Source organism: Labeo rohita, chromosome 12, assembly GCF_022985175.1.
Source record: "Labeo rohita strain BAU-BD-2019 chromosome 12, IGBB_LRoh.1.0, whole genome shotgun sequence".
Taxonomy (NCBI): Eukaryota; Metazoa; Chordata; class Actinopteri; order Cypriniformes; family Cyprinidae; genus Labeo; species Labeo rohita.
In genome coordinates, this window is record NC_066880.1 from 13971827 (window position 1) to 13992153 (window position 20327).

General features: G+C 38.4%; 1 protein-coding gene across 1 annotated transcript; it reads left to right on the plus strand.

The window, feature by feature from the left end:
* Positions 1 to 1477: 1477 nt before the first annotated feature.
* On the plus strand, positions 1478 to 18143 carry synpo2lb (synaptopodin 2-like b). The gene is made up of 4 exons (XM_051123927.1): positions 1478 to 1773; positions 8511 to 8662; positions 8749 to 9470; positions 13771 to 18143. Exons 1-4 carry the CDS (start codon positions 1672 to 1674, stop codon positions 16353 to 16355), a joined length of 3561 nt encoding a protein of 1186 aa, XP_050979884.1. The 5' UTR covers positions 1478 to 1671; the 3' UTR covers positions 16356 to 18143.
* Positions 18144 to 20327: the final 2184 nt, after the last annotated feature.

Genomic DNA, 20327 nt, shown 5'->3' on the forward strand with positions numbered 1-20327 from the left:
TCACATGATCCTTCAGAAATCATTATAATATGCTGATTTGCTGTTCAAGAAACATTTATTACTATTATTATCATTAATATATTTCAAACAGTCGAGTAGATTTTTTTTCAGGATTCTTTGATGAAGAGAAATATCCAAAGATTTTTTTTTTTAAATACTTTTATTTAGCAAAGATGCTTTAAATTGATCAAAAGTTATGATAAAGACATTTATAATGTTACAAAAGATTTCTATTTCAGATAAATGCTGTTCTTCTGGACTTTCTATTCATCAAAGAAACCTGAAAAAATCTACTCAGCTGTTTTCAACATAATAATAATGGTAAATGTTTTTTTGAGCAGCAAATCAGAATATTAGAATGATTTCTGATTTCTTTGGTGAATAAAAAGTTAAAAATAACAGCAGTATTTATTCAAAATATAAATATTTTGTAATATCATGCAGCACATCTGTTTCCAACACTGATAATAAATCAGCATATTAGAATTCTGTTTCTGAAATATGAGTCCTGTATTCATAATATTGCTTTCTCCAGTGAAAAATTAATTGTCATGTCTGAATCAGGAAAGAAATATGCACAGATCAAGCACTGTTTTCAAGAAAAAAGTTTTTAAGGATTTAAAGTTAAAATGCCTAATTGATTAACTGGAGTCGTGTTATGGATTATTGTGATGTTTTAATCAGTTGTTTGGACTCTTGTTCTGACGGCACCCATTGCCTGCAGAGGATCCATTAGAGAGAAAACCTAAAGCTAAATTTCTCTAAATCTGTTCTGATGAAGTAATAAACTTATCTATGACTTGGACAGCCTGAGGGTGAGTACATTTTTAGGATTTTTTTAAATTTTTGAGTTAAGTATTATTTAAGAACATCTAAAATTTGTTAATTTATGAATGCTATCTGAAGATTATTTTATTACTCGTAGTGTTTGTATGGTGCTGTATATTTTGCTATAGCAACAGGTAAAATAAAAGCAACATACTAAAACAACAAATCTGAATAAATCTAAAAAATAAATGAGCAAACAATACTAAGAATATCTAAATTGTAAATTAAAACAGCTGATTATAATAAAATCTTCTTTGGTAATGCAACATTATGTCTAAGATCAACTGAACATTTATCTGATGAATCGTCCAGGAATAGCCAGTTCGCTAAACATTTATTTATAATGCCTAATGAACCTTCATTTTAATTTGCAATATGGTCTAGTGTCATCTGACCCCCCCCCCAAAATAACTCTTCTAACAGCTCCCTTCACATTTTGAGTGCATTCACAGATAAAGCTCAGTGGGACTGCTGGGGTATTTATTTTTAGAGGTTCTATCAGCATCCTTTGGATGTGGCTGTGGATTGACAGGACAAGTGTGGCCAGCAGGATGAATGAAGGAGGTCCTGGATCTAGACCGCTCACCCCCAACCCATCGACCCAGCATTCCAATGAAGAGAGAGATAGAGCCGTTCTCGCTTCCTCCCGCCCCCTTTTGCTCTCCCCACACTTCACATGCTCATGGGCCCATGTGTCTGCGCTCACCTCACAGGACTGACAGAAGCTCTGCGGGCAGCCTAGGCCACGGAGGAGGACTGGAGAACATCCAGGGATGGGACGAGACTATTGAAACTAAAAGCCAAGAAACATTCAAAGAGACACACAGAAGCAACTAAATAAAAATGGTCGCAGAGGAGGTGGTGGTCACCCTGTCAGGAGGTGCACCATGGGGTTTCCGATTACAAGGAGGAGCCGAGCACCAAAAACCCCTCCAAGTGGCAAAGGTAAGGGGACGGTTGAATAGGATACCTGGTTATAACAAATAATGTGTCTCTATATTTTAATGAGTGGTCTGTAAAGCTGTTATGAGTACAAATGTGACCCTCAAAGTAGTACAGGTATATTTATAGCAATAGCCAAAAATACATTGTATGGGTCAAAATTATCAATTTTTCTTTTATGCCAAAAATCATTAGGATATTAAGTAAAGATCTTGTTCCATGAAGATATTTAGTAAATTTCCTACCGCAAATATATCAAAACTTAATTTTGCTAAGAACGTAATTTGGAAACTTTAAAGGTGATTTTCTCAATATTTAGATTTTTTGCACCCTCAGATTCCAGATTTTTAAATAGTTGTATTTCGGCCAATTATTGTCCTTTCCTAACAAAATTTATTTATTCAGCTTTCAAATGATGTATAAATCTCAATTTCAAAATATTGACCCTTATGACTGGTTTTGTGGTCCAGGGTTAAAAATATGAGTACAATGAGTACTTATGAGTAATTATTAATGAATGGCATTATTAAATAGAAGATATGTGGGTGCTACATTTATCTTAATTGCATTTTCAGGCTTGAAACATAAATATACAATCGATATTTCATTTAAAAGGCCTTCCGGAAATACACTGATATATGTCAAACATCCTAACACATGGTAGAATATTATTTAAATATATTTACTTTTAATAAAAACATATTGTTTATATAAAAATATTATTTTTTATTTTTATTTAATTAACAGATTAACCTTGTCATTTGTCATTTAATGTAGGCCTGGTCTGATCTAACAGAGCGGATATGTTTGTTCAACACGTGTCAGTGAGGAATGTAACACTTGATAAGCCATCAAGAGTATTGTGTTATTGAGAACATTTTTTGTTAAATATTCACGTGGCCCATTCTAGCATGTGTAAAGATATGCCTGTCACTCATTGCATGTTTCAAAGCCTGAAAATGCATAGCACTTACATATCTCCCATTTAATAAGGGCAAACATTAATGAGATAATGCTGTCACATCAAATTTCAACTACAGGCCAGAGAGCACTTATTTTATCTTTTTCAAGAGGTATTTGGCTGTGTGCTGCAAGCATTCCTGCTCCATAGATAAACCTGTTAGGCTTCACAGTGCATCTCTTCACTCTTATCTAATTGACAGCTTTTGTTCGGCTTCCTCTGGAATCCAGATATTTCAGAGAAGCATTCTCACACAGTTTTGTATAAATGAGGATGTTATTTCAGGACTGAGTAGAATTACAGCCACAGCGTCTACTTATAAACACAGTATGCCCCATTTGTTAAGTGACAACTGTGTGCAATGCATTTTCCCTGATCTAAGGGCTATTTTGGATTGGTGAGCAATGCCAGAGACCGTCTAGTCTACTCTTTCCGTGTTCTATCCATCATGGAGTGATACCCCTGACTTTTTTATTCAGAGAAATATATTTTTGCTTGGGAAAAAAAAATCCAACAGGAGGGAGTTTCCCCCCGTCTTTCATTTCAAGGTCACCTTTTCATCTGTTTCCATTTGCAGTGTGGTCTTTTTATTTCCATGACCATCTCTACTTTTAATTGAGCTATTCTGATCCTCTCGGATCTCTGATTGCTTCTTTTAATCCTGGCATCTAGTATGACCTCAGTGACACTTGCTTGGCTAGCAAAATGCTCTGGCAATGTTTTGAAAATGCCTGAAGACGTACAGCATGTCCTCATAATACCTGCTTATAATGTACTGTAAATGCATTCATGCTTAATACTCGGATCAACTTATTTTACTACTAAATTAGACGGTCCACTTCTCAAAAACATGCATTCATTACATTCAAGCTAAATCTATTGAGGCTGAGTGACAACTGACTCTTTACAATAGTTGAGCACTTTATTTAGGCTGTGTGGAGAACACATGGTGAATTCATGACATGCCCTCGTTCAGGTCTGCCAAGAGGCAACAGCTGCCCTGGCACCAGCTGCACATGTTGTTCCCCCACTTACATTCTCAGACCATTTGATCTGTGATAAAAAGAAGGTAAATGAGCCCAGCTTTCATCTAGTTTCTTCCAATTATACATTTGTGTTCACAAAAAAGCAAATTAACACCGTTTGTTTTTTTCTTAACGGTCGTGTAGCGTTTATTATCGGTGTGGAACTTGCACATACAAAAAGCTTTTTAAAATTAGAAGTTACATAAGACAAAATAGTCTGAGCTGTTCTGAGCTGAGTTAAGTCCTTTAGGCCTTTGTAGGGAAAAATAATCTATGCTTTGGGCTAGTGAAAACAATATTCCAATTCCTCAAAACAGTGCCTTTGGAAGCAGGAAACAAAGACAGGAATGCGGCCAGATGATTAGCTTTGTGCGTGTTGGTGAAGTGAGTGTCGGAACAGCACTCTCATTTTTGACAGATGACCTCAGAAAGGCTGTACTCTCAAGGAGATGGTATTTGAAGATGGGCATAAAGCCATAGCGACTTTAACACTTTCCCTGCCATTGACGAGTTGTATCGTCATTTATGTACCGAAAAAGCTTACCTGACAAAAATGATTTTACAGCTTTCCACTTTTTACTTCCCGTAAGAGTAGGTGTAGCCATTGTACATTTAATGGGTGTCTAAGTCACATCCTGCTATTTTTAGCTGTACAAAACAGCTTGTTTTGCTGCTTGATATTGCGAATTGGTGTGTCTTACTGTGTTAATGTATATGTATGCACATTGGTTTGTAGTGCACTTTAATATTCTTCTTCTTATTTCCCTATAGCGGATAATGAAACGGAAGTCTCACCCATAGGCTTACTTCCACATTGAACAAAAAGGTGGATTGGTGGTGCTATTACACATCTTCTGAATGAGACTAGCATCTCCCGACCAAAAACACAAACAAGGAAGATGCAGAAATGAGCAATCTCATATGCAGTGCTGGGCATGTTTCTTAAAAAGTTATTAGTTATAGTTACTAGTTACTTCTCACAAATAGTAACTGAGTTAGTAACTGAGTTACATGATTATAAAAGTAACTAATTACCAGGGAAAGTAACTATTGTGTTACTTTTTATAAAAGTTCAAATATGTCAAATAACTTGGACCCCAAATATTAAACATGTTAAACGAATAAAACATTGTACACTAATCTACATGTACACTAATGTTGCTGTGGGACAATGTGAGAGACACCTTCCAAGGACTAAATATTATGTTATTTGGGTCGCTTCAACCCACGGACATGAAAAACATCGGCAAAACTGTTAAAACCTCAGGGGTCGAAGACCACACTGGTCCTGTCTGTCTCGTTTTTTTCTTAATAACCGTGAAAATAACTAAAGATACTCCATCGTTTTTGACGTACAGATAAGAATAAGGTATTGTTTGAAACTGCAATGGGTCTAATTTTATTTGTGTATAGTCGTAATAACAACAAAACAACATGCTTTTGTAAAATAAAGAAAATAGACAGGGTGTTCTTTCTGCTGTCTCGGTCTCCGTGACCTCTCTTCACAGATACGTAAATAGAACAACCTGAATCTAATCTGCCTCACAGACATGAGAAATATATATAGAAAACATGAAATGTCTACTTTTAAATGAAGTAAGAGTAGGTCAATGAAGTACGTCACGTCAAAAACAAATATTACTGATAAAGTAATCCGTATGAAACCAACGCAACTCTCTCTAATGTAATCACACCCACGAGCGGCTCCGCTTTTCAAATTTTAAACATTCATGTGAGACTCGCAGACATGTAGGTAAATGCCCACATCACCTCCGTAAACAAACGTGAACATTCATCAAGTTCATCTCAGCTACTTTTCGTTTCTGGACGACATGCTGAGAGGAATAAGAGAGAAGAAGAAGAACGCAACGAGATGCGATGCGCAGCTTGATCAAGTGGAGGAGATCATTCTGATGAGTAGCTTAGACTATTTGCATCTGTTGTTATTGTGTTATTAAAGAAACCTTTGCAGGTCCTATGGCTGATGAAAACCACTTCAGTGAGCTCAGTTATAGTAACGTCGTATTTTATTGTCAGTAACGTTTTTTTATTGTCAGTACTGAAAAAAGTAATGCCGTTAGTAACGCAGTTTATTTATAACGCCATTATTTTAATCACTGCTCACATGTAAGCAGATGCTTACAGTAGTCAACATTTGAAGTGGATCAAAACCTTTCATCAAGCTGTCCTAAAACAAAAACAATACCTGTTCTTGTCTTAGGACAACTTTGATTAACTTTTTTGATCCACTCCAAATGATGACTACTGTATGAAAAATAATGTGATCAACAATAAATAACATATAAATCAAAACTGCCTAATGTTACAGAGTGAAATGATCCACGAAGTGTTAAAAAAGGACTGTGCGAGCTTTGTGGGTGCTGATGAAGCAATCTACTTCATCTGCTTTGATCATCTGCTTATCATCATTTGATAAAAACATGATTTTCTTAGCTTTTTGCTTAAAATGTTGCTTTTTTATTGACACTTACCTACATTCAAGTGTTAATAAAAAAGAATGCTTGAAGCCAGAATAAAACAGTTTTTGTTGTCTCTTTTCTTTATTTTTGATGTATTGTATGTATGTTCAGATATTCATACAACAAAATATTCGGGGGGCCATGAAAGTTTTGTGAAAATTATCAAAGTGCTGGCAGTGGCTGGTAACTTTTTTTACAAAAATGCTGGTGGGGAAAGTTAAATATACTGTAGGTACATCCCTCTATTCTACTAAACAAAACAAAACTAATCTTTGGATTGACACTGAAATTATTTGATTTGCAGTTAACTGGTTTGATTCTAGTTGATTCTAAAATGATGCTAATTTCAGAATATTAGAACAATTTAATTTGATTCAGAATTTTATAACAATTTAATCTGATTTTATACATGATTTGCTAAACAACATTTAGGTAGTACACTGTAAAAAACAATTTGTTGAGTCAACTTAAAATAATTTGTAACCTGGCTGCCTTAAAATTTTAAGTTCAGTCAATTAAAAAAAAGTTTATTCAATTTGAAATGTTAAATTATACTACGTGACAACTTAGATATTTGAGTTGAATCAACTTAAAATTTTAAGGCAGCTGGGTTACTTACCCATCTGTTAAGTTTAGCAAACACAAATATCTAAGTTGTTACTTGGTACAACTTAACATTTCAAGTTGACTAAACTTATTTTAGTTGACTGAACTTAAAATTTTAAGGCAGCAGGGTAACACATTATTTTAAGTTGACTCAACAAATTGTGTTTTTTATTTTTTTACAGTGTATAGCAGTATTCATTTGACATCTGTAAAGTATTTTAGGCAAAAAAATAAGTAAATAATTTTTTTTTTATTTAGTTTTTAATTGCAATGTGTGTTATACAAAGAGTGTCCAGTATGAAACTGTCTGTAAGCAGTATAAATTATTATCAATCCAACAACCAAAAAGATTTGTTCACTGATTCTTTCAGGAATCCATTTCGTAGGTTACAAGAATAAGTTCAGTCTTCTTCTGTGTCTTCAGTCTTAAATGAGTCATTGAATCATTTATTTAGTTGATTTTGAACTTTTTTTTATTAGCTTAAAACATAAATCTACCAAGAGCCACCAGAAAGACTGTTTATGAATCATAGTGTTTAAATATATTATTGCTTTTCCTCCATTTGTCAGGTTTTCAAACTTATTGAATGGATATAATGAGTCTTACAGATTGCATGAAATCTTACCAGATCCTCAAAAGGCTGTTTGGGAAAAATTTCAATGAGAGTTCCATTGGAACAGAGCAATTTGACTTTAGCAAAATGATTTTAATTGTTGCTATTAATCTGCACATGTAACAATATGTAGTCTAGGCCGTATGTATTATAAATATGACACACAAATTTAATTAATCAAGTTTCATGGTGATAAACACAAATCATTTAGAATTTAAAAGTCACATTTCAAAACTACTGTGAGAAAACTAGCAAATCATTACATTCCCAGCAAGGACAAATCTTAAGATTGGTACTATTTTGTAAATACTTGGCTTATACTGAAGGTTTAATAAGGGTTTATGTAATTTACCCGTGAAAAGTAGCTAGTGATAATATTGTCCAACATTGGAAAGTCCAACTGTGATGTGAGACCATCACTTGCCACTCAGAAATACAGATAACCCATTGACTTATAAGTAACAGTATGATCCATAAAGGCATAGTTTACCCAAAAATGAAAAGTCATTAATTACTCACCCTCATGTCGTTCCAAACCCATAAGACCTTTGTTCATCTTCAAAACACAAATTAAAATACTTTTAACGAAATCCGAGAGCTTTCTGACTCTGCATAGACAGCAATGCAGCTGACACGTTCAAGGCCCAGAAAGGTAGTAAGGACATCGTTAAAACAGTCCATGTGACATCAGTGGTTCAACCTTAATTTTATTAGGCTAAGAAAACAAAAATAATGACTTTAATCAACGATTTCTTCTCTTCCGTGTCAGTCTTAGACACGTGAGAGTACCGTGTTGCATGCGTGTGGTGCTTGCTGACGCAGGAGCCGCCGTTCAGACTCCAAGTGTAACAAAGTGCGGTACAAACCAGTGTGTTCATAATAACAACAGTACATCAAGCAGCATAACAAGCTGTTTTGTACAGCTAAAAATAACTGGAACTGGGTGACACAGAAAACCTTACACATTTAAATAAGGTAAAAATAAGTTGGATATTTATTCATCTTCTCTTACTGAAAAGTTTGTGTTGACGTTGTCTCCCCCTGCTGTTTGAAGGTGAGGAAGCGCAGTAAGGCCTGCCGGGCTGGGCTCAGAGAGACTGATGAGCTGGTGTCAATCAATGATGTATCGTGTGGAACACTGTCTCATGCTGAGGCTATGAATCTGATTGATAGTGGCAGAGGAACCCTCCATCTGCGAATTAAAAGGTCAGAGTAAGACATCATTATCACGAGGAGTTGTTAGTCATGCTATAAAATTTATACTCAAGATAATCACTGTGCTTTCCATTCAGGGCCCCAGCTGCATATCAGTCAGTGGTACTTGTGGGTCGGGCCCCCTCCCCGCGTATTGATAAGGAGTACCAGGCAGCCTTGAGAGCCCTGTCGCCTCCACTTACCTCTAAGCGGTCCAGTGTCAACAGAGCATCGCTCATGTCCCCCACCGGTGGCCTCGAGTGGCTTACATCCCCTCCAGACAGTGAGGCTTACTACGGTGAGACAGACAGTGACGCAGATGTGGCGGCACAGGAGAAGCAGCGTAGACAGAGACGACGAAGCCCCAGTAGCTCTCCTGCCAAGAGCCCCGGCCAAGCCTCACCCCAGGAGGAGGAGACTTCGGAAATGAGTGGCTATGAGAGCGCCCAGGACGTCTGCATGTACCCTCAATCACAGAGCTGGCCTGTGTCTGATCTAGAGGGAATGGGGACTCAACAACAGCGCGTTATGCCCGGGGTGGCCCGCAGGGAGGTGGTCTTCCAGCCCGCGCAGGCTGAATGGTCGCACCAGGCTGAAAATTCCTCTGAGAATTCTGACCAAAGTCCATCAGGAGCTGCTGAAGTTGACAGCGGCTTCCAGGAGCCCCCCACTGTCCCACCTCCACTTGTTTCTCCAGAGCGGGCGAAGGAGGCTCTCATGCTTGCATCTCACAGACAGATGGTACCCATGGTGGGCCCTGTGGACAACCCAGTTGATGAAGAACTCACTATAACTTACATGGACAAGGCCAAGCAAGCTAGTGAGTACCAATCACCTTGTGTTGAAAACTGTTTACATTTGTTTTCTAAATTCTTTGATGAATACAAAGTAAAAAATTACAGTAGTGTATGTCTAAATATCATAATTTAACACAATAATGGAATCGAATAAATCGAATAAAGTTAAATGTCAGACTAGCAGTTAACTAACTAGAAATAACACTTACATCAAGAAACTGATTAATGTAGTCCAAATCACAAATGGATTTATGAAACTTTTTTTTTTTACATTTTCAAATTATGTTTCTTTAACTTATTTTAATTATGTAAACACAATTTTTGAGATAATATAAATCAAGATAAGCTTAGCATTTCTAAACCTGTGTCTCTTTCTGTCATTACCTCATACATTATTTCTGGACTGAGTTAAATTTAACCTTTGAAAATCCACTAGATAGAAGTCGTTCTCCTATGTCAGGAAGTCAGGAATCTGGGTTCAGTGATATTTGATAAAATTAAGGCTGTCTATTAAATTCTGCATATTGTGTGTTGACCCTTAAAATAGATTTGAGTAAGGGCACAAAGTAAGTGCAAAGCAAGTGCATCTGTGGTTGAAATAATCACTGAATTTGCCATAGTTTGCCACTGAGTAACAGAATTATGACAAATGATTGTAGTTTGATTCATGAACAAATGACTCTTATGGAGTGTCTTTTTAATGAATCGTTCAAAAAGAATCGCAAACACAGGAGTTGCATTTGAATCAGTCTACTAATCATTACTTTCAGGCGTGTTAATCTTGAAATCTAGCTATGTTTGTAAAATTTGAATGTGTTGAATCATATGACAAAATGTAATCAAACATACATATTGCTTCACTGGTTAACACAGAACCTAATAACAGGATATAGCTCAGTGGGAAATAATCATACGTATGTGGTGTGGGATTTGTAATTGAGCTCATGCAAATGTTGGTGATGGGGGTTCCTCATGTCCCCCTGCTTAGAGTTTAACAGGGCAGAAGAAGGGGGCTGGACACAAGTGAGCAAAAGACTATATTTGTCCCTTGACTCACGCCTCTATAACACAGACCTCTGTTGCATGCTGGGAAAGGCATGTCCAGTTGGTGTTCAGTGTCAGTGATATTTCATTCTCTCCATTTTAACTGTGCAGTCTGTGCTAATAATGTGTTTTTAAGAGCCAGTAATGATCTCCATTTCTTATGCAAATATATTCTTTACATGTAGTTTATTACCCATTTGTGGGATGAATAAGTAGTTCTGAAACTTTTTGACTCCAAGGCCCCACTTTGTCAATATTTGAAGACTCCTTTCTAGGCTGATATGTACTTCTGTTGTAAGTGCTTCTAGAAGATATTTTAGTCATACCTAATTGTACTGAAGCAAAGTGCTGATTTTTACTGAGTATCAAATGGCTTGAGTCACTCTTCGGTGACCTGAAAGCTTATCCTTCTCAGAGGTTAAAATTCTGACCTTAAATATGAGATGCATACAGGTGTCAATATGATCTAGTTAATGATGTGATAAGGATTAGGAGTCTGTTTTTCACATTTCTTCTTTTAGCAAGATACTAGAAACTTCAGCAGAGACAAACAATATATCTTGTGTCTGTAGCTGATGGGGTGCTAATTCCCTTCTCTAAAGCCTTTGGGAAGGTTTTCTCCTCAACTAATGGCGCCCTGCCGACAGTCAGTCTGAAGGTCACTTTGCTGTCCAAGGCTGATGGGACATTTCGGGGATCGTGTAAATAAACATATTTTGGTGTCTAATTCTGTATCTCCATTGAGAATTCTGAACATCCAGAACTCTTGTTTGTTTGTTTCTCTCATCTGTATGTGTCTCATTGAGGTTAGAGACTGAGGATAAGAGTCCATGACAGCTGCTCTTCTCTGTCACTGTTAGTGGTGAAATTACAGAATAAGCCAGGGCATTCAGACAGCCTTGGTAAGAAGAGAAGACAAAGTGTGCGCACCTGTTATTGTGACAGCACAGTGGGAGGTTGAAAGAGCATGGTATAAAATATTGTGAATGTGTCATTAAGCATCTGATATTATATATCTCTGTCTCTCAGAATAAATAGCTTACAAAGATTAAATAGCTTTTGCGGAGGAATTATACCAAATTCTGTCATGAAACTCTAGATGGCGCAGGCTGATGTGTCCTTAACACAAACTGATGACATTCACAGCGTTAAACTACTTGGCACAAGCTGTTTCATGTTGCATACGTAGCCAATAAGCTTGCTGCTTTACATGAATGGCTGGTTGGCATTCACAACAGCAGTTTGCAGCAGAGTTACTCTGAGAACCCTCCACCTCCCCAGCTCCACCTGCATAGATCTGCTACTGGTTATTAAATATGTTATTTGTGCAGCAGGAGTATGTCATAAATACTTACTGAACTGTAGCAGCGTACATATTGTCAGTAGCAAGTCCAGCAGCAGCAGTTCCGCCAAGACCAAATACATTAACATTGTCAGATGCATTACCATGCTAAAATCTTGAGTGAGATGAGTGTTGTCATGATAGAACTGTGGTTACTGGCGTATAATTGTCAAAGTGGAACATTAATTCACTGTTTGATACTGTTCAATTATAATAAAGAGCTTGACCTTTACAGTTAGTCAAATGTTGCCTCAATGCTGCCATCAGAGTCTCATACACATCTGATTGGCAGTACTTGCTTCAGAGACAAAGTAGGTTTAAAGTCATAATGGTGTGGTTGGAGAAGTCAGCATGACCCCACATGACGCTCCGCTTAAGCCAGCCTATCCAGAAAGAGAGCGAGGTGTGCCCAAACAGGTGGGAAATGTCCGTTAGCTCTGTTCAGCGACCAGAATAGCTTGAATGACATAATGGGGTTTCTTTGGGCCTGTGACAGGGTCTTGTGGTTAGACAAAAGGTCTTTAAAAGGCCTGACCTCAGGCTACAGACTGGTTGATTTCGAACCAATGTGGGCAGAGCACCCAAGTATTGCTGGCTGTGCTCCACTGATGTGTTTGTGTGTGTCCTGCCAGTAAGGCTGGCTTGGGAACACAATTTTTATGCTGTACAACATGAGGAGCTTCACATCGCCTGGAGAGGTTGAACATGAAGGACACATCTATGCAGGTAGAGTCCTGTGGCTTTTACAGAGCTTTAGAAAGACAGAGGGCTTGTTTTCTGTTTAAATGATCCATCATTGTGGTTAAAATGAGCAAGGTGAGGCAAGGTACAGCACAGGGAATTTACAAAGATCAATTTTGATATGTGTTTTTGTGTAAGTTTGTTTTACTTGCATTTTGGATAAATGCTGAAATCAGCTCAGATATATCAACCTTTTCTCATTAAGCATAATCATTTTATGTTCCATGTTTTGATGCTAGCAGATATGTAAATGTTAATCTCTGTTCGTTTGAACAGTTATTTGTAATTTCTAAATAATTTAAAAACTGGACAGATAATTACAATCAAAAGCACATGTACTGTATGTCTTCATTTGGAACTTTTAATTTAGAATATTTTGAATTGTATGCTTCATAATTTGATCTAACGTTGAAGATGCTTTGAGGCCCTCCAGATTAGACAGAGAATATCTTCGCAAAAATACTGTCCTCTTGAGGTTTTTGTTTTTATTTTTGGTTTGTTTTTTTAGAAATATCAGATTCCGTTACCCTGTCTTTTAATATATATTCTGGATCCCCAGGGGTTACTTGCTCAAGCTGTTAGAATGTGATGGGCTATTTGTAGAGAAGGATGAGCTCAGTGATTTACCATGAGCATTTTGGTGCCAGACAATTCAACATCTAACCACTGCATTATAGTGTCTAATATCAGAGCTATTCTGACTCAACTAGAAAATGTGTTCCAATCATTACAATGGCATCTTGATTTATTAAAGGTGTGACTTTCTTTGATGACTTTATATGCGACTTTATATTTGATGTTGCCCATTCGTCACCAAAGGCACTTATATAAAAGCCGTAAGTGTCTTCAGTTAAGGCCTGCTAACAGGCCTGTTCAGTGGTGTTACAAAAAGTTTTCATTCCTTAATGCAGGATGGAAAAAAAATTGGAATCCCGTGATACTCACTGTGTTATATTTTTTAGTAGGGATAGGCAATGCCGCTCCTGGAGTGTCGCTGTCCTGCAGAGTTCAGCTCCAACCCTAATCTAGGGCTATAGGCAGGTGAGGTTTTTTTTCAGGGTTGGAGCTAAATTCTGCTGGACATCGGCATTCCAGGACCGACATTACCTAACCCTGTATTATACTATTGGTTTAAAAGTAAAAATCTTAAAAGTATTTCTCACTGAATGATATACACCTCATCTTTCTCTCCGTAGAGCTACACAGAGGTGAGAGTTTACAAGAGAAGCAGGTGAAGGAGGCCCGATCCAAATGCAGAACCATTGCTTCGCTCTTGACAGATGCTCCTAACCCTCATTCTAAAGGTGTGCTTATGTTCAAGAAGCGACGGCAGCGTGCCAAGAAGTATACTCTCACCTGCTTTGGCAGCGTAGACGGAGAAAGCTACCGTAACTCAGAGGGAGAAACCGAGGACGAAAGCTTGTTTCCTGGGAGCGAATCTGAGCTTGAAGAGGACGGATTTTCAGCTGCACCAGACCCTACCTGGGATAGTGGTTACCTGGACGTTCTAGACAGGAGAACTTCAGCGTGTGTTGTGCCTGACAGAGATGCAGAGAATAGCCCAGGCCTAAATGCCACTTCAGGAAAAGGAGCCCAGCTTTTTGAACAACAGAGGAAAAGAGCAGAAGAACACAAGTCAAACCTGGTTACACCCACTGCTTACTCCATGCCACAGCATCAGGGAGACTCAACCCTGACATATACCCCTGTTGCTCCAGTAACACCCATAACTTCTCATAGTACCAGTATGGTAAACGGGGAACCTTTGGTAGTGAGCAGGACAAGTGTTGTGTTGTCTTCGCCAGGTCAGACACCTATGCCATCCATGGCAGGAGCATTACCAGAGCAAGCAGACTCATCGGGTACCAGTTCAGTGCACAACAGAACTGCCAGGCCATTTGCCCCTGGCTGTGTGAGCCACCGAGCAGCAACTGCTCCAGTAGTCTTCAGGCCAAGCCCTGCCAAAAAGGCTGCATCACAGGCTCAGGCTGTGTCTGTGGCAAATATCCCAGCTTCATTCTCTACTGCTGGCTCGGAGGGGAAGAAAGCCATCTCTACAACATCACTGTATATCCCTGCCAGACCAGCCACCTACAATGGTCCTTCCTCTGTGCTCTCTCCATCCTCAATCACTTCAGGTCCATTTTCTCCTCCCCCTTCAAATGTTCCACTCTACTCCCCAACCTATTCAAGCACCTCAGCCCCTTTTTCTCCAACATCTTCTCATGTAACACCTGTGAGTTCCCCTCAGCCTCAGCCTTACTCTCCTCCGCAAACACAGGCAATGCCACTCTGTCCTCCGTACCATCTTGCGATTTCTGCTCAATATCAGCCCCCTCCACAAGCTCAAGTGCCAGCACAGCCTTTCTCTCCCCCGTTCACAAATGCCCCAGGTCTTTCCAATGCTCCTGCCCAGGCCTTTGCTCCTGCAACACCTGCAGCACACAAAGTCTCTTTCAACCCATACATCTCTGTGGCATCCACTACTCCAGAAACACCAAATGTACCAGTTGCCCAACAGTATACTCTCTCCAACTCCACTGACGGGATCTCTTCTCGAGAGCAGCGGGTCTCAGTCCCTGCCGGCCGCACTGGAATTCTGCAGGATGCTCGTCGTCGTGGCTCCAAGAAACCAATGTTCACTGCTAAAGAGGAGAAGAAGGCTCCAACTTACAACCCTGAGCTACTGTCTCTAGTGCAGAACTTGGATGACAGGTCCCGTTCAGGTGTAGAGGCTGGGTTTGAGTCTGGCCCCGAAGAGGATTTCCTCAACCTGGGTGCAGAGGCTTGCAACTTCATGCAAGCACAGAGATACAAGATGCCACCTCCAGTGGCTCCTAAACCTGCTCCAGCTCCTGAGATGCCCCAGATGCAAGGTAAAGGTGCAGAGCTGTTTGCACGCAGACAAAGTCGCATGGACCGCTACGTGGTGGATAAACAGCCCAAATCTCCAGCACATCCTCGTGATCCTTCACCTACACCCTCTCTCCCAGCTCACTGGAAATACTCGCCAAACATCCGAGCCCCACCACCCATTAATTACAATCCACTGCTGTCACCTTCGTGCCCTCCAGTGGCCCAGCGTGGCACCAAGGCTCATGATGCAACTAAAGTTGGGGTTAAAACAGCACCTGGCCAACACAAACAGGGTATAAAGGCTCTTGACTTTGTGAGCAGGCAGCCATACCAGCTCAACTCATCTTTGTTCAGTTACGGAGGTGGAGTCCCTCAAAACACTGCCACTTATCAGCAGCAGCAGAATGGTGTTGGCATGACAGGTAATTCCCTTAACGCACCAAAGCAGGTTCCTGTTAAAGCAAACCGTGTGTATGAAATCAAACGTTTCTCCACACCTACTCCCATGTCTGCTCCCACATCTCTGACACCCACCATAATCGCCCCTCGCTCTGCCACAACTCTCGGTGAGCCAATGTGGCGCAGTGATGTCATTTCCCCACCTCCTGTCGCTCCAAGACCTGCAGCGCCATTCTCGCCACCACCTCCCGCCCCGACAGCAGCCCTGCCTGCTCTCCCCAGAATATCCACTGCCCCAGTGCCCAATTCAGTGCCTATCCCACATCCTACTCCTGGGCAGGCCTACAGCCCATTCCAAGCAGGCAAGCAGTTTAAGAGTGCCCCTGAGCTGAGTCCCCTGTCTGCTGGTGTTCAGTCCTCAGGGTCTGGAAGCAGCCAGAACCTACGGGTACCCAGACCCCGCTTCAGTACATCAAGCATGGGTCTGCAACCAAATGTGTGGAGGCCTGGCTCCATACATTACTGAGAAACCACTGTGACAGTAATTACCACCCTGGGCAAGAGCACTTAAGTGCTTAAGCTCTATTCTGCTAAATGAATTGTAAGTCTACAGTAATATGACAAAACCATCAGTCAATTTTGCATGTTCACAATTTTCAGTCACAAATACACAATTATTTTAAAAATAGAGTATGCAGCAACATCTTAGATGCCTATATCTGTATATGTATTATTCAGTTTCATCAAAATGTTGAGATATTTATATACTATGGACACAACTTTGGTTTATGTGTCTAATTCAGTTCGCATCCAGTTTGTTTTACATCAAATGAACATGTTTAACCCACAGACAGAATTGCACAGTCACTACTTGTGAGAGCAACTAAATAAAATAACTAAATATAATAATGTCTAATAATAATCAGTTTTGACATTACGTACTGGGGCCACAAGAAGGATAAGTGATAATAATCAATTGTGTTGCTATTGTTTCACTTGGGGCCATAAGGATGAAGTGATGAAGGGTAAGTGAACTATATATGTTACAGAATCCAGCTGTGACAGAAGATAATGGAGCGCAGAATCGTTGAAGATTTGTGTGCAAGTGATATAGAATGTTTTAAGACATGTATTTGCCCGAGTTCTATCAAAGTCTCAGTGACAGAGAGATGAAAGAAGCATACAAAGAATGTGACAGCGGCTTGAAATGATAAATCCTCAAGTGGAGAGATGGTACAAACCACCCCCTTGCTGTGCTCTTGCTTTTGAATTGTTATCTCTTCTGACTTCTGCCATGAACTTTACTTGTGATGTTATCCATCCTTTATCTCTCTAAACATCTCTTGAGGTTGGACTGCAGGCCTGTGTTTGTCTAGAGCTATGCACAAAAGCCTTTGCTTCTTGTTTGACAAGGATCAGTATGGATGCTTGATGCATGTGCTCATTTCATCCTCATAATGCTGCGTATGCCGAGGTTTTGACTGAGCATTTAGAAAAGCATGTGAACTCCACTGGGGGGAATTGTGCTGGGGCTTTTTCATAAAACAGCTAAAAAAATACACTAGGTGACAAATTCTGAAAGCGGCGCTTTATCTTTATGACATATTATGCGAATGTGACATCTGACCACTTTCCCCAGTGCTTGCTCTTGTTGTGAATGATGCTTTTGCCAAACAGGTATGACATCCATTTCAATCACTTGTGTGAGCTGTTGAACTGCATTTGTGAAATTGTACATGCCTAGTTGAACTTTTCTTGCTTTGCTTTTTATGAGAAAATACCCAATGGCCTTGGTGGGATTAAACAACATGAAATAGTGGGTACCATTTCTCTACTAAGGATAAGAAGGTTGATTGGATGTAAAGCTATAATGTACCTTGTTGTCAAGTAGAAAGTGGGAGGTATGGATAGGGGAGGTATAAAGCAAGATATAAAATTTAAAAGCAAGCATAGAAAGGAAAGTGCCTTTTTGACTTTCTGGGCAATTAGATAGTGTTATACACTAAAATATTAATTTTCAAGTGTGTACTAATAGGACTGTGAGAATGTAGCATTTTTAAAGCTTTAATTCTTTAGTAAATGTGTTATGTTTGTGTTAAATACTCTGAAAACATTGTAATTATATTAAAACCATTACACTTAGTGCTTTGGGTTATTTGAAGTTTAAAGTGGAGTTATGTACAATGCAAATGGTTGAATGTGAGAAAATGGAAGGTCTAATGGATAACTGGATTCTTGGGTTCTGGGATTGGGAATACGTGAATGAATTTGTACTGTATGATGTAGAGCAATGAAAATAAATTTAGAAATGACAGCTGCTAATGTTTGTGTTTTTTTTTTGTTGTTGTAATTATTCTATTTTCTCTGTTGTCATTCCTGGGATTCTGTCCCTTTTGTGTCCCCCATTTATTTTATTGCTATAAACTTTTTAACATCATCAAGATGTCTTTGACGTAAATAACACCTTTTGAACTTCAAGCATATTTAAGTTTTTTTTTTTTTTTTTTAAACCAGTAAATATCATCTTTTAGAATTTTTCTATGTCCACAGCCCTGTGTCTGCCATTTTGATGATTAATACAACTGTTAATATGTGTGTATTTTTTCTTTTTTTCATATTTTTTCACCTTGTTCAGTATATCAGTAATAGTTTTCTCTAATGTATACGTATTTTCCAAGTGTTGAATTCATAATAATAATAATAATAATAAAAGTTTTAAGCTTGTCCCTAAAAATATTCCACCCTGTTACTGTAAATTCGACTGCTGGCTTTTTAAATAAAAGTTGTATAGGCAAAATTACATCATATCAAAAACCTAACATAATTTTCGGAGGGAAAAAACTAGGGAAAGTGAGTAAGAGTTTCTGTTTTGTTAATTGTCTGTTTTTATTTATTTTATCTTTCCAATCTGATGTGGTCAACTTCAAAATGTCCTGTTAAGGGGAATATGAAAAAAGTAAATTCTTATTTGTAAAAGTAGCATTTTAAAAAGAAACATTCAATTCTTTATTTGACAGACCTTCTGTGTTAACATTTTTTTGCTCAGACTTAGTGTAATGTCTGATTTTAGGTCAAAATATCCACTCTGCTAGTGTCCACTCTGTTTAAGTCAGAAAACCTAACAGGGTGGACACATTTACTGTACAGAGTAATAGTGACAGCAATTGATGTTTAAAGGGTTAGTTCACCCACAAAAGAAAATTCTGTTATTAATAATTACTCACCCCCATGTTGTTACAAACCCGTAAGACCTTTGTTTACCTTTGGAACACAAATTAAGATCTCTTTGATGAAATCCTTCCACATTCAAGGTCCAGAAACGTTGTAAGGACATCATTAAAATAGTTCTTGTGACATCAGTGGTTCAACCATAATTTTATGAAGCTAAGAGAATACTTTTTGTGTGCAAAGAAAACAAAAATACTGATTTTGTTCAACAATTTCGTCGTGGTACTCTCTGTAATGGTGGAGGACTGTCCCAGGAGAGAAGAAATCAACTATGTTAACGAGGTCCTTACAACATTTTTGGACCTAGAATGTGGAAGGACCCTTGCTGTCTATGCAGGGTCAGAAAGCTCTCGAATTTCATCAGAAATATCTTTATTTGTATTCCAAAGATGAACGAAGGTTTGAAGCAACATGAGGGTAAGTAATTAATGATAGAATTTTTATTTTTGGATGAACTATTCCTTTAAGTTGAAGAAATAGTGTATTTAAACTTTATTACATTTGACATGTTTTACATAGTGTTTCCACCACAACCAAGTTCAAACAAAATTAGTATTGTATTCAGCTGTATGTCTTTCAAAGAATGTCTATACATTTAATTCATAAATCTTTCAAATTGTTGTTCATTTGTCCCTAAAAGGGTGGACATTTTTGGTCCTTCTCATTGCACTTGGCTCACAATTGCTTAAAGCTCTATACCCAAGGTTGACCAAAATTATTTCTCACGTTTTACATCTCCCTATCATAATTACACAAGAATTGTTTTTTTTGTTTTTTTTAAACATGTTTTTTTAAAGGGTCATGAAACTCTCATTGAGTTAACAACACAAATAAATGCACAGCTATTTGCACTCTGCATCGAAAACATTTTCATTATTCACATTCACATTATTTTGCCGCGCTTTTGAAGGGCTGCATCATGGAGTTGTAAAAACCGCTATTAAACTCACTCTATGAATGAATCGCGTTTGTGTCGAACTCTTATAAAGCAAACAAAAATGAACACTCTCCTTCGATCTATGAACATTTCTCTCAGTTTATATACGCAATTTCACAGTCTGAAGCGTCTGTCACAGCAAATCAACACACGCTGTCATAAATAATTAGGCGAAGCCTCTTCTCATAGGATAAGAACACGCAGCCTCATGAATAATAATGAGACACAGACGCGTCATCGATGTACGTTGCCACAATGTAGATTTTAAACCTGGAACATGAAAATACCGCAAAAAAGCTCAAAATTAACCAGTTTTCTCCAACAATTAAAATT

Excerpts from the sequence above, each read along its gene's own strand:
- synpo2lb (XM_051123927.1), top strand. The coding sequence starts at position 1,672 with ATGGTCGCAGAGGAGGTGGTGGTCACCCTGTCAGGAGGTGCACCATGG. Across the intron at positions 1,774-8,510 it reads AACCCCTCCAAGTGGCAAAG|GTGAGGAAGCGCAGTAAGGC; the intron begins GTAAGGGGACGG and ends TGCTGTTTGAAG. Across the intron at positions 9,471-13,770 it reads GGACAAGGCCAAGCAAGCTA|AGCTACACAGAGGTGAGAGT; the intron begins GTGAGTACCAAT and ends TTCTCTCCGTAG.